The sequence below is a fragment of the Lagenorhynchus albirostris genome, chromosome 3 (assembly GCF_949774975.1).
Source record: "Lagenorhynchus albirostris chromosome 3, mLagAlb1.1, whole genome shotgun sequence".
NCBI classification, from domain to species: domain Eukaryota; kingdom Metazoa; phylum Chordata; class Mammalia; order Artiodactyla; family Delphinidae; genus Lagenorhynchus; species Lagenorhynchus albirostris.
Window position 1 is genome coordinate 109,881,852 of NC_083097.1, and position 17,468 is coordinate 109,899,319.

At 37.5% G+C, this 17,468-nt stretch overlaps 1 protein-coding gene across 3 annotated transcripts in view; it reads right to left on the minus strand.

Annotated features, from left to right (window-relative positions):
* KIF3A (kinesin family member 3A) overlaps positions 1-17,468 on the minus strand; it is an 82,398-nt gene that overhangs the window by 33,285 nt on the left and 31,645 nt on the right. For all 3 annotated transcript variants that reach the window (XM_060143567.1, XM_060143566.1, XM_060143568.1), the window contains exon 5: positions 3,206-3,311. In XM_060143567.1, coding sequence (XP_059999550.1) covers positions 3,206-3,311 — 106 coding nt within the window. The remainder of the gene's footprint in view (positions 1-3,205; positions 3,312-17,468) is intronic.

The following is a 17,468-nucleotide window of genomic DNA, read 5'->3' on the forward strand; positions in this document are numbered from 1 at the left end:
TAAATGGAAAATCAGTGAGGGAAAATGCAAGGATCTGTGATTCCATACTATACTTTTCTGTTTTCTTTTAAATCAAGTTATGAATTTTTAAAATCAATTTTTCTCCAAAAATATAAAAAACTAATAAATCTGACACCACTTCAAATCATCTAATCAGATGTAACACACTATACATATTTCCACAGAGTAGTAGGTCTTATTTTACCTTGTTTTTTTTCCCACTTAACATTATCTCCTACATATCTCCTACATATATTTCCATGTAAAAACCAACTTGAAATTTTTACTAAAATTGAGTTATTATCTTACTGGGAGATATTTGGGGTTGTTGCCTATTTCAGTTCTTCATAAGGGACACTAATATGAGCATCTTTGAGTAGATACCTTTCTTTCTCTTTAGAATTATATCCATGGGAAATATTTTCCGAACTGGAACTACCTTATGAAAGGATAGGAATAGTTTTATAGCTATGTGATTATCAAAACAAGCTATAGCAGTGTTTTTCAGTTTGGAGTGGGAGAGAAAGTGTAATTTGAAAAAGTCATATTAAATATTTTAATACCCATTGTTTTTGCAATATAAGTAAAGCATGCTATTTATGATTGTGATTTTTCTATATTTCCGGTTATGAAAACAAAGCAATGCAACAGATGTTACGTCAAAAGTGACCTACACTGAACTTTACAATCCCTAGGAGAGAACAGCTTGCAGCAATCAAGTAGACTAAATGATCCAACCTAACACACTGCATAATGGAAATAAAACATTTCCATAGCTGTAATTTTTGTCAAAATATTTATTTTGGAATAAAAAATTAAATTTTTATGTTTTTCAGGGAGGTACAGAAAAACTTATCCCAATCCTTCTCTTCCCCACCCCCCTCGTCCTTGGCAACCACAAGTCTGTTCTCTGTACCTATGAATCTGTTTCCATTTCATAAATGTGTCCATTTGTGTTGTATTTTAGATTCCACATATAAGTGATATTATATGGTATTTGTCTTTTTCTTTCCGACTTAATATGATAATCTCTAGGTCCATCCTTGTTGCCACAAATGGTATTATTTCATTCTTTTTTATGTCTGAGTAATATTCCATTGTGTAATATTCCTTCTTTATCCATTCATCTGTCGATGGACATTTAGGTTGTTTCTATGTCTTGGCTATTGTGAATAGTGCTACTATGAACATAGGGGTGCATGTATCTTTTCAAATTATAGTTTTGTCTGGATATATGTCCAGGAGTGGGATTGCTGGATCATCTGGCAACTCTTATTTTTAGGTTTCTGAGGAACCTCCATACTGTGCTCCATAGTGGCTGCACCAATTTACATTCCCACCAGCAGTGCAGGAGGGCCCCCCCTGCAGCTAAACCTTTAATTCTTGAACTCAGTCTATTTATTAATGAAGACTATTTTCCTCTCTGCTATCTTAGGTGTTCAAATCTCTTTACCTTCCTTTCATTTTATTTCTCTCATTAGAATTTTTTCATTTTTCCTTAGACAAATCTCACATACCAAGTTAAATTAATTCTTAGGTAGTTAATGGAAGGTTTTGGTCACTATTGTGAATGGAATCTTATGTTAAAAATTTCTTAAGTTAAATAAGCAATACATGAACATATTCCTGATATAAAAAATTCAAAAATACAAACATACAAAAAACATAAAGTGAAAGCTCCCTATATCCCTTTCCCCCAATCTTATTTCCCCTTCACTAAAGGTAACCACTATTAAATGTCCTTTCATTTTGTATTTCACATACATACATGTGAACACACACACAAAATACCCAAATATGTATTTTGATAATTTGGCTTTTTTTACACATGAGATGATGCATTACATAGTGTGCTAGTTAGCTTTCTTTTTCCCTTAATATATATCTGGAAAGTCTTTTGGGTCTCTACATGTAGATTTAACTCACTGTTTTATTTTTTTTTTTTTACAGCTCCATTATAGTCCATAATATTTTTGCACCATAATTTATATAACCAATTTTTTATTGACAGTTATTTAGGTTGTGTCAAACTTTTTGCTATTACAAGTAATGCTGTAATAAGGTATTTTTTTGTTTACACCAAAAAATATTTTTCTAGAATATATATCTACAAATAGAAACAGTGGATCAAAGGAATGCATCCTTAAAAATTTCAACAGATACAGTTATCCTGCCCTTCAAAAAGGCTGATATTCCCATCACCATTGCTCATTTCCTTAGAGCCTCACCAACCTGGATATCCTTTCAGCCAAACTGATGGGTAAAACATCTCCCATTGTTGTTTTAATATGCATTTTCCTGATTACTTGTGAAGTCAAACATCCTTTCATATACTTACTGCCGTGTATAGTTCTTCTATGAATAACATAGTCATAAACATCTTTTGCTCATTTTCCTGTTAAAATTTTGGTATTTTTCTATTATTTGGTTTATAAGAATACAATTGAATTAAAAAACTTTTTGCTTTGTTTCCTTGAGTTTGCTAGATTTTTAGTCTAGTCACAAAAATCTAAAAAACAAAAAAAGGTTATTTCCTATGTTCTCTTCTTTTACCTCTAATCTCTAATTGCTGTTAGTAACATCATTAGTACTAGGCCTGGGGCATCAGCAATATTGCTGAAACTTTTTATTCTTTAGAAAAAACTTGAAACAATTACTAAAAAGAATGCCACTTTATTTAATTTTGTTTGCTTTTCTTGTCAACAAAAGGGAGGCATTATACTGCCTGGTTAATGCTGACTAATGGTGTAGATTCAAATGCTCACTCTGCTACTTAAGTAGTATATGACCTGGACAATTTACTTTAAGTCTCAGTTTCCTCATTCATAACATAGGAATTTAATACCTTCATAGCCCATTTTGAGGATTAAAAGAGATCATTCTTATAAAGCATTTGAACAAGCACTTGCCACACAGTAAGTACTCAATAAATGTTACCAATATTATTATTACTAACAAGAGAGAGCGATATGAGTCTCAAAGATATAGCACTATTGCTAAGTAACAAAATTTTGGTCAGCATGGAAAGCAGTCTGTGATATCTTTCATTCATATATGCTTTCCACATAGTAAATAGTCAAAGAGGAAGGGTTTTCAAGAAACCTAAAAATCCAATCTTTACGGCGCAAAATGCCATACCAGGTTTGCTTCTAAAAGAGCCTACTCCACACATAAATGTTTAATCACAATTAAGCACTATACTTACGATTTTTGTGGCCCAGTGTCATAATTCTATCCATATCATCAGCATTATTTACCACATAAGCTGATAAATCCTTGATATAAACTCCCACATCAGGTCTTTCTTTAACCTAAAAAAAAAATCATACAGACTTTACACATATATCCATAATTCTTCCACAGTTATTTATTGAATATCTACTACATGTTGGACACTGTGCTAGAGAGTGAGGATACAGTGATGAACAAGGTAGACAGTTTCTACACTAGTGGGGGTAACAATCTACAGGGAGAACATACAAATGAATAATTACACACACAAATTATTTTATTTTATTTTATTTTATTTCAATTGTGATAATGCCATGAAGAAAAAAAAATACAGGAAAGTATAAGAATACAATATAGGGACTTCCCTGGTGGCGAAGTGGTTAAGAATCCACCTGCCAATGCAGGGGACACTGGTTCGTGCCCTGGTTCAGGAAGATCCCACATGCCACAGAGCAACTAAGCCTGTGTGCTACAACTACTGAGCCTGCACTCTAGAGCCCGCGAGCCACAACTACTGAGCCTGTGTGCCACAACTACTGGAGCACCTAGAGCTCATGCTCCACAACGAGAAGCCACTGCAATGAGAAGCCCGCGCACCGCAACAAAGAGTAGCCCCCCCTCGCCGCAACTAGAGAAAGCCTGTGAGCAGCAGTGAAGGCCCGATGCAGTCAAAAATAAATATTTATGAATAAAAAAAAAGAATGCATTATAGACAGACTTAAGCTAGTGATGCAGGGACAGGATAAGTTCCCCAAGATGATGTTTAAGCTAAGACTTGAAGAAATAGGAGGTAGACAATCTGTGTTAGAACAACAGGAAAACACTATGTGCAAGAATCCTGAAATGAGATAAAAACTAGGTTTTTTTGTTTTGTTTAGTTTTGTTTTGCGGTACATGGGCCTTCACTGCTGTGGCCTCTCCCGCCGTGGAGCACAGGCTCCGGACGCACAAGCTCAGCAGCCGTGGCTCACGGGCCCAGCCGCTCCGTGGCATGTGGGATCTTCCCGGACCGGGGCACGAACCCGTGTCCCCTGCATCGGCAGGCGGACTCTCAACCACTGCGCCACCAGGGAAGCCCGGTTTTGATTTTTTTTTAGTATTCAGTAAGAGTTTATTGTGCACAAAAGAACAGTTTGTGAACTGGGAATCTTCAAACTCAAAACCAATGTGAAGCTCAGAGGTATGACATAACAGGATGACTTAGGAAGTGAAAACCAGGAAGTTGTCTAAACGAAGACAGAGGTTGCCTCCTCTTAATCAGTCACTTGGAAGTAAGGCCAGCCTGGCTTGGGAGCTCTATGAACATGACCCGGGGAGGCAAGTAGTGCAGGGGCTGCGTTCCAGGAGATGTGAGCTCTGGTCCCAACAACAGCTCTCAACCTAAAAACTAGGTATTTTTAAAAATAAAAACCAACGAAACAAACAAAAGCCAGGGAAAGAGTAGGTGGCAGGGGGGGAAATAGGTGGGATATCTGGCTACAGAGGTAGCCAGATAAGATTAAGAGGCAGAGATAAGATTAAGAATAGTAATTGGTCTTTTTTTTTTTATTATTGAACTGCAGTTGATATACAATATGTTGGTTTCTGGTGCACAGCAAGGTGACTCAGTTATATATATATGTATATGTATATACATATATATACACACACACATATACATATTCTTTTCCATTATGGTTTATTACAGGATATTGAATATAGTCCCCTGTGCTATACAGTAGGACCTTGTTGTTTATCCATTCTATATATAATAGTTTGCATCTGCTAATCCCAGACCCCCAATCCATCCCTCCCCTATCCCCCTCTGCCTTGGCAACCACAAGTCTGTTCTCTATGTCTGTGAGTCTGTTTCATAAATAAGTTCATTTGAGTCATATTTTAGATTCCACATATAAGTGACATTGTGTGATATTTGTCTTTCTGACTTACTTCATTTAGAATGATAATCTCTAGGTTGATCCACATTGCTGCAAATGGCATTATTTCATTCCTTTTTATGGCTGAATAGTATTCCATTGTGTGTGTGTGTGTGTGTGTGTGTGTGTGTGTGTGTGTATATATACACCACATCTTCTTTATCCATTCATCTGTTGATGGACATTTAGGTTGCTTCTGTGTCTTGGCTATTGTAAGTAGTGCTGCTATGAACACTGGGGTGCATGTATCTTTTCAAATTGTAGTTTTGTTTGGATATATACCCAGAAATGGGATTGCTAGATCATATAGTAACTCTATTTTAAGTTTTCTGAGGAATCTCCATACTGTTTTCCACAGTGGCTGCACCAATTTACAGTTCCACCAACAGTATAAGAGGGTTCCCTTTTCTCCACAGCCTCTCCAGAATTTGTTATTTGTAGACCTTTTGATGATGGCCATTCTGACCAGTGTGAGGTGGTACCTCATTGTAATTTTGATTTGCACTCCTCTAATTATTGGTCTTTATCTTAACAGCAATTTGAAGCCACTGGAGTATTTCACACAGCTGAATGAAATAATCAGATCTATGGTATCCATGTAAAAATATTACCTTTCCATGAGTAACTTTATGAGAACTTTTACCCAACTTGAAGGCTGTATTTGGGATATATTTATTTAAAATACAGACAGTATTTTAATACTATCTGTAAAATACAAATAGAAATACAAAATTCACTTTTCAAGGCCCTAGAAGTCACATCCAACAAATCAACAGAATAAAGTGAAACTGAGGCAGAGGCCTGTGGCTGCCAGTGGCGCGAGCCATTCCAAAGGTCGTAAGACTGCACAAAGATGATAAACAAAAGTTTATATCAGAAACAAAAGTCACAAAGGCAAATACTCTAAATTCTAGCTGTTGATCTTAAATCTAGTTAGAGGTTTTAGGTTTCTTTAGTCTCTTTTTTTTTTTTTTTTTTTTTGCAGTACGCCGGCCCCTCACTGTTGTGGCCTCTCCCACTGCAGAACACAGGCTCCAGACACGCAGGCTCAGCGGCCATGGCTCATGGGCCCAGCCGCTCCACGGCATGTGGGATCTTCCTAGACCAGGGCACAAACCTGTGTCCCCTGCATCAGCAGGCAGACTCTCAACCACTGCGCCACCAGGGAAGCCCTCTTTAGTCTCTTTTATGATATATTTATACATTAGGAAAAATTACCTTTTTTCTGTCATGAGATATACATTAAGCCCTAATTTTACTAGTAGTAAAGAAATCTGTTGGTCTCTATAAACCAGTGGGTTTCAAACTGTGCTCTGACAAGCACTAGAGGGTCCATGGTGGCAATGAGGGGGCCATTGTGTGAGTTTGGGGGCTCTCAGACCTAGACACAAGTTCTAAAGAGAGCTTTACTTTCATGTATTTTATAGATTGGGCTTCCACATAAGGTTTGGTTTGATTCAACTGTTTAATGGCTTTAAATCTTTAAAATGTCTGAATATTACTGGTTTATATCAACGCTTCTCAGAAAAATCTATGGTAAAGAATTATACATATATTTCTAATGTGGAAAGTGATATCTCTGAAAAATACAAAAATCATACACTTGGATACCATGACAATGTCAAATTACTATAAAAGTTTTTAAGCATGTACTTTCATTTACTATTCCCATCTCATTGCAGACTGAAAACAAACATTCTTCAAACCGGCATCAGTCTGCAAAGTCTACGGTCATTCCAATCACAAGATATTAATTCCATATTCAATTATTAATTATAGATAAACTAATTAGACATGAAGAAACTGAATATGATTCTGAAATAAAGCAGGACCCTGAGACAAGATGGCAGATAGAAGGACATGAGCTCACCCTGTATCAAGAAAACACCAAAATCACAACTAACTGGTAAGCAACCATCGGAAAAAAAAACACTACAACCTACCAAAAAAGATATCCTACATCCAAAGACAAAGGAGAAGCCACAAGAAGACATTAGAAGGGGCTCAATCGCAATAAAATCAAATCCCGTATCTGCTGGGTAGGTGACCCACAAACTGGAAAATAATTATATCGCAGATGTTCTCCCACAGGGGTGAAAGTTCTGAGCCTCACTTCAGGCTTCCTATCCTGGGGGTCTGGCATCGAGAGGAGAAGCTCCCAGAGCATCTGGCTTTGAAGGCCAGTGGGGTTTGATTGCAGGAATTCCACAGGACTGGGGGAAAGAGGAACTCTACTCTTGGAGGGCACACACAAGGTCTCATGTGCACCAGTGCCAAGGGAAAAAAGCAGTGACCTCATAGGAGCCTGGGCCAGACCTACCTGCTGGTCTTGGAGAGTCTCCTGGGGAGGCAGGAGTTGGCTATGAATCACTGTGGGGACAAAGACACTGGTGGCAGTAGTTCTAGGGAGTACTCACTGGCATGAGTCCTCCTGGAGGCTGCCATTTTTTCACCAAGACCTGGCGTCACCCAACAGCCTGTAGGCTCCAGTGGTGGGATTCCTCAGGCCAAACAACCAACAGGGCGGTAACACAGCCCCACCCATCAGAAGACAGCCTGCCTAAAGTTTTCCTGAGCCCACAGCTGCCTGCTAAACAGCCCCCTTGACACCGCCCTGCCCACCTGAGGGACAATACCCAGCTCAACTCACCAGTGGGCAGGAACCAGTTCCCCCCACCAGGAAGCCTGCACAAGCCTCTTAGACCAGTCTCATCCACCAGGGGGCAGACAGCAGAAGCAACAAGAACTACAGCCTTGCAGCTGGTGGAATGGAAACCACGATCACAGAAAGGTAGACAAAATGAGATGGCTGATGACTACGTCCCAGACGAAGGAAGAAGATAAAACCCCAGAAGAACAACTAAGTGAAATGGAGATAGGCAATCTACACGAAAAAGAATTCAGAGTAATGATAGTAAAGATGATCCAAGATCTCAGAAAAAGAATGGAGGCACAGACTGAGAAGATACAGGAAATGTTTAACAAAGAGCTAGAAGATCTAAAGAACAAACAAACAGAGATGAACAACACAATAACTGAAATGAAAAATACGCAAGATGGAATCAATAGCAGAGTAAATGAGGCAGAAAAATGGATACGTAAGCTGGAAGACAGAATGCTGGAAATCACTGCTGTGGAACAGAATTTTTAAAAAAGAATGAAAAATGAGAACAGTCTCAGACACCTCTGGGACGACGTTAAACACACTGACATTCACATTATAGAGATCTCAGAAGTAGAAGCATGAGAGAAAGGACCTAAGAAAATATTTGAAGAGATAATAGCTGAAAACTTCCCCAACATGGTAAAGGAAACAGTCACCCAAGTCCAGGAAGTGCAGAGGGTCCCAGGCCAGGTAAACCCAAGGAGGAACATACCAAAACATGTAGTAATCAAATTGACAAAAATTAAAGACAAAGAGAAAAATATTAAAAGCAACAAAGGAAAAGCAACAAATAACTTAAAAGGGAATCCACATAAGGTTATCAGCTGATTTTTCAGCAGAGACTCTGCAGGCCAGAAGGGAGTGGCATGATATATTTAAAGTGAAATCAGTGCTTTGTGACCACCTAGAGGGGTGGGATAGAGAGGGTGGAAGGGAGACGCAAGAGGGAGGGGATATGGGGATATATGTATATGCATAGCTGATTCAAAGCAGAAACTAACACACCACTGTAAAGCAATTATACTCCAATAAAGATGTTAAAACAAACAAACAAACAAACAAAAATAAAGTGATGAAAGGGAAGAACCTACAACCAAGAATACTCTATCCAGCAAGGCTCTCATTTAGATTTGATGGAGAAATCTAAAGCTTGCCAGACAAGCAAAACCTAAGAGAATTCAGCACCACCAAACCAGCTTTGCAACAAATGCTAAAGGAACTTCTCTAGGCAGGAAAAAAAAGGACGTAAATACACACAATAAAATTATGAATAGAAAAGCTCACCAGTAAAGGCAAATATATGTTAAAGGTAGGAAATCATCCACACACAAATACAATATCAAAACCAGCAATCAAGAGGAGAGTACAAATGCAGGATTCTGGAAATGCATTTGAAATTAAAAGACCAGCAACTTAAATCAATCTTGTTTACATATAGAATACTATATCAAAACTTCATGGTAACGGCAAATCAAAAATCTGCAATAGATACACACACAAAAAAGCAAAAAGAATTCAAACACAACTCTAAAGTTAGTCATCAAATCACAAAGGAAGAGAACAAAAGAGGAAGGGGAGAAATAAGACCTACAAAAACAAATCCAAAACAATTAACAAAATGGCAATAAGAACATACTTATCAATAATTACCTTAAATGTAAATGGATTAAATGCTCCAACCAAAAGACACAGACTGCTGAATGGATACAAAAACAAGACCTGTATAGATGCTGTCTACAAGGGACCCGCTTGAGATCTAGGGACACATACAGACTGAAAGTGAGGGGATGGAAAAACGTCTTCCATGCAAATGAAAATCAAAAGAAAGCTGGAGTAGCAATACTCGTTTCAGACAAAACAGATTTTAAAATAAAGACTGTTACAAGAGACAAAGAAGGACACTACATAATGATCAAGGAATCAATCCAAGAAAAAGATAACAATTCTAAATATATGCACCCAACACAGGAGCACTTCAATATATAAGGCAAATGTTAAGACCCACAAAAGGAGAAACTGACAGTAACAGTAATTGTGAGGGACGTGAACACTCCACTTTCAACAATGGACAGATCATCCAGACAGAAAATCAATAAGGAAAAACAGGCCTTAAATGACACATTAGAACAGATGGACTTAATTTATATTTATAGAGCATTCCATTCAAAAGCAGCAGAATACCCATTCTTCTCAAGTGCACATGGAACATCCTCCAGGATTGACCACCTGCTGGGCCACCAAGACTTGGTAAGTTTAAGAAAATTAAAATCATATGAGGACTTCCCTGGTGGTGTGGTGGTTAAGAATCTGCCTGCCAATGCAGGGGACACAGGTTTGAGCCCTGGTCCACAAAGATCCCACATGCCGCGGAGCAACTAAGTCCATGCGCCACAACTGATCCTGAGCTCTAGACCGCAAGAGCCACAACTACTGTGCCCACGTGCCGCAACTACTGAAGCCCATGTGCCTAGAACCTGTGCTCCGCAACAAGAGAAGCCACCGCGGTGAGAAGCCCGCTGACCACAACGAAGAGTAGTCCCCGCTCGCCACAACTAGAGAAAGGCCGCACACAGCAACAAAGACCAACACAGCCAAAAATAAATAAATAAATTTATTTTAAAAAGTCATATCAAGCATCTTTTCCAACCACAATGCTCTGAGATTAGAAATCAATTATAAGGAAAAAAAACTATAAAGAACACAAACACGTAGAGGCTAAACAATATGCTACTAAACAACCAATGGATAACTGAAGAAATCAAAGAGAAAATTTAAAAATACCTAGAGACAAATGAAAATGAAAGCACAACTATCCAAAACCTATGGGATGCAGCAAAAGCAGTTCTCAGAGGGAAGTTTATAGCAATATAATCTTACCTCAGGAAACAAGAAAAATCTCAAATAAACCTAACCTTACACCTAAAGCAATTAGAGAAAGAACAAACAAAACCAAATAGAAGGAAAGAAATCATAAAGATCAGAGCAGAAATAAATGAAATAGAGATAAAACAATAGAAAAGATCAATCAAATTAAAAGCTGGTTCTTTGAAAAGATAAACAAAATTGATAAACCTTTAGCCAGACTCATCAAGAAAAAAAAGGAGAGGTCTCAAATCAATAAAATTGAAATGAAAAAGGAGAAGTTACAATGGACACCAAAGAAATACAAAGAAATACAGAGGACCATAAAAGACTACTACAAGCAACTATACGCCAATAAATTGGACAACCTGGAAGAAATGCACAAATTCTTAGAAAGGTACAACCTTCCAAAACTGAACCAGGAAGAAAAAGAAAATACAAAGAGACCAAACCCATGCACCTATGGTCACCTAATCTATGACAAAGGAAGCAAGAATATACAATGGAGAAAAGACAGTCTCTTCAATAAGTGGTGCTGGGAAAACTGGACAGCTACATGTAAATGAATGAAATTAGAACACTCCCTAACACCATACACAAAAATAAACTCAAGTGGATTAAAAGCCTAAATGTAAGGCCGAATACAATAAAACTCTTAGAGGAAAACATAAGCAGAACACTCTGACATAAATTGCAGAAAGATCTTTTTCAATCTACCTTCTAGAGTAATGAAAAGAAAAATAAACAAATGGGACCAAATTAAAACTTAAAAGCTTTTGCACAGCAAAGGAAACCATAAACAAAATGAAAAGACAACTTACAAAACGGGAGAAAATATTTGCAAACAAAGCGACCGGCAAGGGATCACTCTCCAAAATATACAAACAGCTCATGCAGGTCTATATCAAAAAACAAACAACCCAATCAAAAAATGGGTAGAAGATCTAAATAGACATTTCTCCAAAGAAGACATACAGGATGGCTAAAAAGCACCAAGTATTAGATAAACAAAACACTAATTATTAGAGAAATGCAAATCAAAACTACACAGTATCACCTCACACCAGTCAGAATGGCCATCATCAAAAATTCTACAACCAATTAATGCTGGAGAGGGTGTGGAGAAAAGGGAACTCTCCTACACTGTTGGTGGGAATGTAAATTGGTACAGCCACTATGGAGAACAGTATGAAGCTTCCTTAAAAAACTAAAACATAACTACCATATGATCCACCAATCCCACTCCTGGGTATATATCCAGAGAAAACCATAATTTGAAAAGATATACGCACCCCAATGTTCATTGGAGCACTATTTACAATAGCCAGGACATGGAAGCAACCTAAATGTCCATCGACAGAAGAATGGATAAAGAAGATGTGGTTGGGGCTTCCCTGGTGGCGCAGTGGTTGAGAATCTGCCTGCCAATGCAGGGGACACGGGTTTGAGCCCTGGTCTGGGAAGATCCCACATGCCGCAGAGCAACTAGGCCCGTGAGCCACAACTACTGAGCCTGTGTATCTGGAGCCTGTGCTCCGCAACAAGAGAGGCCATGATAGTAAGAGGCCCGCGCACCGCGATGAAGAGTGGCCCCCGCTTGCCGCAACTAGAGAAAGCCCTCGCACAGAAACGAAGACCCAACACAGCCAAAAATAAATAAATTAATAAAAAAAAGAGGTGGTACATTTATACAATGGAATATTATTCAGCCATTAAAAAGAATGAAATAATGCCATTAGCAGCAACACGGATGAACCTAGAGATTATCATACTAAGTGAAGTCAGTCAGAGAAAGACAAATATCATATATCACTTCTAGGCAGAATCCGTAAAATATGATACAAATGAACTTATTTACAAAATAGAAACAGTCTCACAGACTTAGAAATCAAATTTATGGCTACCAAAGGGTAAAGGTTGGGGGGAAGAATAAATTGGGAGTTTGGGATTGACATATATACATTAATATATTTAAAATAGATAACCAACCAGGACCTACTGTATAGCACAGGGAACTCTACTCAATACTCTGTAATAAGCTAAATGGGAAAAGGATTTGAAAAAGATTAGAATTATATGCATATGTATAATTTAATCACTTTGCTGTACACCTGAAACTAACACAACATTGTAAATCGACTATACTCCAATAAAAATAAAATAAAAAAAGGCAGGACCTTGCGGGACCCTCCCAAGTAAAAAAAAGCCCCTCCATATCCCCCATTTCTTGTTTGTAGAAAAAGGATTTAGTCTCCCAGGCTTTTCCTGAATTCCAAAGAGCAGAGTCAAGCAGTTACAAAGGAAGTGAAGGAATGCAGAAACAAAAGAAAACCAGTCAAAAAACTGCTTTTTATAGCTGAAACAATAGTTCAGGTATAAAACAGAGTCCTAGTTCCTCCTCAAGGAATATATAAAACAATCTCATGTGTATCTTGGAGTTGTTCTGTAGAAACCAAGACCCCCATCCAGGTTGAGGATGATGACTACAGGCAGACCACAAGCACTAGACCTCAGACTGGACTAAACCAGGAGGTTGATGATTAAGATTCCCAAAATATCACCGTTACCTCACCACCAACCAATCAGAAGTCATGCACCCTGCAACACTCACCGCAAACGTTGCCTTTAAAAACCCATCCCTGAAAAAAAGCCATTAGGGAGTTTGAGCCTTCTGAACATGAGCTTGCTTGGTGCCCTGCAATAAAACAGTGTACTTTCCTTCAACACAACCCAGTGTCAGTAAATTTGCCTTGCTGTGTGGCATGCAAGCAGACCCAAGTTTGGTTCAGTAACAATTTTGGTGACCATGAAGGGACAGTCATCCTGAGTGGCATCTCACCCATGGTACATCAGCCCTGGGCTGACACTGGCACTCAGATTTTGTCCAGCAGGTGCCTGAGTACTTTTGTCTCAGGGACAGCCCCAAGTGCTTGCCACTAACTAGGCAGCACTGGCCCATGGTGTTTTCGATTCACTGGTAAAGGAAACAAGGCTCTGGTCCTTGTGTAAGACGTCTCTGGTAAGTGGTGTAACCTCGTGTGTGACAACACCAGGGCATTCTTCCCTACTGGGTTGCCTTGATTGGAATTTTACTTTTTTGTGGGGGAAGGTGTATGACATGGTCATCTTGTTTTGAGCAGAGTACCACTTTAATTGGACTTTCCCTTCTGGATCAAGGAGTCCCTTGGCCATCCAGCACCGCCTGAGCAGTAATTGAGAAACTCCCTGTTAGACCAAGGCTCATCTGCACCCTTGTCTGGAATGGTAGGTAGGAAACTTTCCATTCTCATTCTAGGAAACTGTGACCCTGAGAAGACTCTGGATACTGATCTGCCAGTCTATCTGTTTCTGGTAATAGCAGCCGTGTGAAAGAATAATGGGTAATGAGAGCTCTGTTCTATCTTGTAGTCCCCTAGGGTGGATTTTGCAAAACTGGAAGAACTGCAGCTATGCTCCCATGAAAAGAAAGAGAATGATATTTTACTGTAACACCACATGGCCCCAATATTCCTTAGGCTCTGATGAACAATGGCCCCTCAGTGGTCTTTAGACTATAATACCTACATTCAACTAGAACTGTTTTTTTTTGTTGTTGTTGTTGTTTTTTTTTTAGAACTGTTTTTTAAAAGGGAAAGAAAATGGGATAAAATTCCTTATGCATAGGCTTTTATGATATTGTATCAAAGTGAGCCTTCTGGAATTAGTTTGACTTTTATCTCGGGTGTCTTAGTACACGAGTTTGAATCCTGTTTTCTCTCTGGTTTTGACCCTCATTAGGGGATCCTGGCCCTGGTTTGGGAGGAGATCCCACCAGGAGGAAAAAAAGGAAATTAAAGGATTAATCGTTCTCAGAGATACCCCTGATATTGACTCTCATTAGAGGGCCTTGGTCTTTACCTTTGTTAGAGAGTCCTGGTAACTTAAATGTGGTCTAGACACTCCTAAAAACTAATAGCTTAAATTCAGTCATGAGTCTGGGTCAGCGCCAGCAAGTTCACCTAGAAATGAGGCACATGAATGTGAGTGAGTGGTATGTATTACTGTCTATTATTGTTATTTGTTTATGAAAGTTAAAAAAAATTGGATGGTAATGCTAGCAAAGAATTTTTATCAAAAACACAGAAATTTAATTTGTATAACAAACAGTTTATAACGCCAAAACAATGAATCTCAATGGCAGCAGTTACTCCCCTGCCCAGAAGGTTTTAGAAGTTTGTGGGGGACATTTCTGGTTCACTTGAGGACGCTATTAGTATTCATAGGCAGGGGCCTGGGATACTAAACACCTTGAAATGAAATGGGTCACAGTCAATGAACTGTCCCATGCAACTCTGAAAGTCCTACCAGATATTAACATGGGTGAAAAAATAATTTATAATTACCTGAATCTAAACCCTAACTCTATTGTACATATGAAGACTAAGTGCTTTCCCATGGTAATAATAATAATATAGGAATGCAGGAAAACTGAGGAAAGAACTACTTTATTTTCCTCAGAACTCTACCAAGAGCTAGTTACTATTTTAAAAGACCATGTCATTGACAGTAACACCAATCAAGATGTTTAGATCACCAATACAACATACTTATAATAGTCTGCATTTGTAGCTGCTACAATCATAACGATTATATATGCTTCTGACTACTTCATTATGTCATTGAGTATGATCACATCTAAGCATTTATATATTGAAATACATGTACTTTATTTTTTAATTAATTTTATTCTTTTATATTATAATAGGGCAGTATATTGATAATTTTTAAATTATGTGTGTAGATAGATTTCATCATCTATGAAATTTATTTCAGATAGTCAAAGGGGCATTACAAGATATATGTTATAAAAAAGGGGCATTGGGTCTAATGTGGTTGAGAACCATTGACAAGACTGTTCCTGAGAATAGATCTGACTATAATTACTGTTACAAAAATGGAAAATCTGTCCAAATGATTTTTATTCTAATAATCTATGCAATAAAATAATAAACTTTTAAAAGGTAAAAAGCACAGAATTAAAGTATCCATCAAAACCAAAGATGACAACTAGCAAAAATGAAACTTATCTCTATATTTGCTGTCTACACATTATCATTATAGATTAAGTCTTCATTAAGGTCCAACAAACACAAATAATACCTAAGCCTGTAATATACTGCTCCAAAAGCTCAGCTTATATAGTAAACTTAAAAAGAAAAAAAGCTAAAATGTATTGAATACTTTATTACATGTCAATCAATGATTTTAAAACTTTGTATTAATTTGTTAATGTTGGCAATAATCCTATAAAGTAGATACTTTTATGATTTCCATTTTAATGTGGCAAAGCTAAGGCTCATAGAGGGTAAGTAACTTGCTTAAGAACTCAGAGCCAGAATTCAAGCTAAGATGGTAAATCCTCAGAAATCACCCTTTAATCCTTAATCCACCTACCTGCGACATGAGCAAGTCAGGAAACCCCTCTAGGTTTCATTTTTTTACAATAACAAAACTGAACTGCTAAAAGATTAAATGAAATAAAGTATGTGCTACTACCACAATTTACTGTACTGAATGCCTACTGCCACATTATAAAAGCTTAGTAATAGTAGCTGCTGTTGTTCTAAGTGTATTCTACACCATTCTACAATGGTGACTACTCTTACCATTATTCTCTAATTATTTTACTGACAATGCAATTTCTATCAAAATTCCAATGTTAATATTTTAAAGGCTAACCATTTGTCTCATACACTAAACCTAGTGTCTCATACACTATATTAATATATTTGGCAATAGTTACTAATCATTTACCACATGACTCAGCAACCCTGCTTCAGGAATTTATCCTCAGATATACTTGCACATGTATGACATGCTGTATGTACAAGGCTATTTAGCACAGAATTGTGTGTAACAGCAAAAGATCTTAAACAACCCAAGTGTTCATCAACAGAGGGCTGGCTAAATAAATTAAAATTATGTGCATACAAAGGATATTATGAACCTTTAAAAAAAAAAAGGAATGAGGAAGCTTTCTCTGTACTGATGTGGAAAAATTGCCACAATCCATTGTTCAATGAAAAAAGCAAAGTGCAATGAGGGGAAAATAGTCTTTTCAATAAATGGTGCTGAGACAACTGGATATTCCATAGGCAAAAGTGAAGTTGGTCCTCTACCTCACATGGTACATAAAAAATTAACTCAAAATGAATCAAAGACATAAATATAAGAGCTAAAACTATAAAACTCTTAGAAGAAAACACAGGCATACATCTTCATGACCTTGGATGAAGCAATGATTTCCTAGATACTACACCAAAAAGCACAAGCAACAAAACTTAATATAGATAAACCAGACATGATGAAAATTTTAAATTTTTATGCTCCAAAGGACACCATCAAGATAGTGAAAAGACAATCCCACAGATGGGAGAATATTTTTGTAAATCCATATATCTGTTAACAAACTTGTATCTAGAATATATAAAGAATTATTACAACTCAATAACAAAAAGACAAAGACCCAATTAAAAATGAGCAATGGATCCAAACTGAAATTTATCCAAAGAAGATACACAAATGACGTGAAAAGATATTCATCATCATTAGCCATCAGGGAAATGAAAATCAAGCCCACAAATGAGATACCACTTTATACCCTCTAAAATGGCTATAAAAAAGACAGATAATAATAAGTGTTGATGAGGATGTAGAGAAACTGGACTCCTCTTACATTGCTGATAGGAATGTAAAATGGTACAGCCACTGTGGGAAACAGTCTGGCAGTTCCTAAAAATACAGTTACCACATTA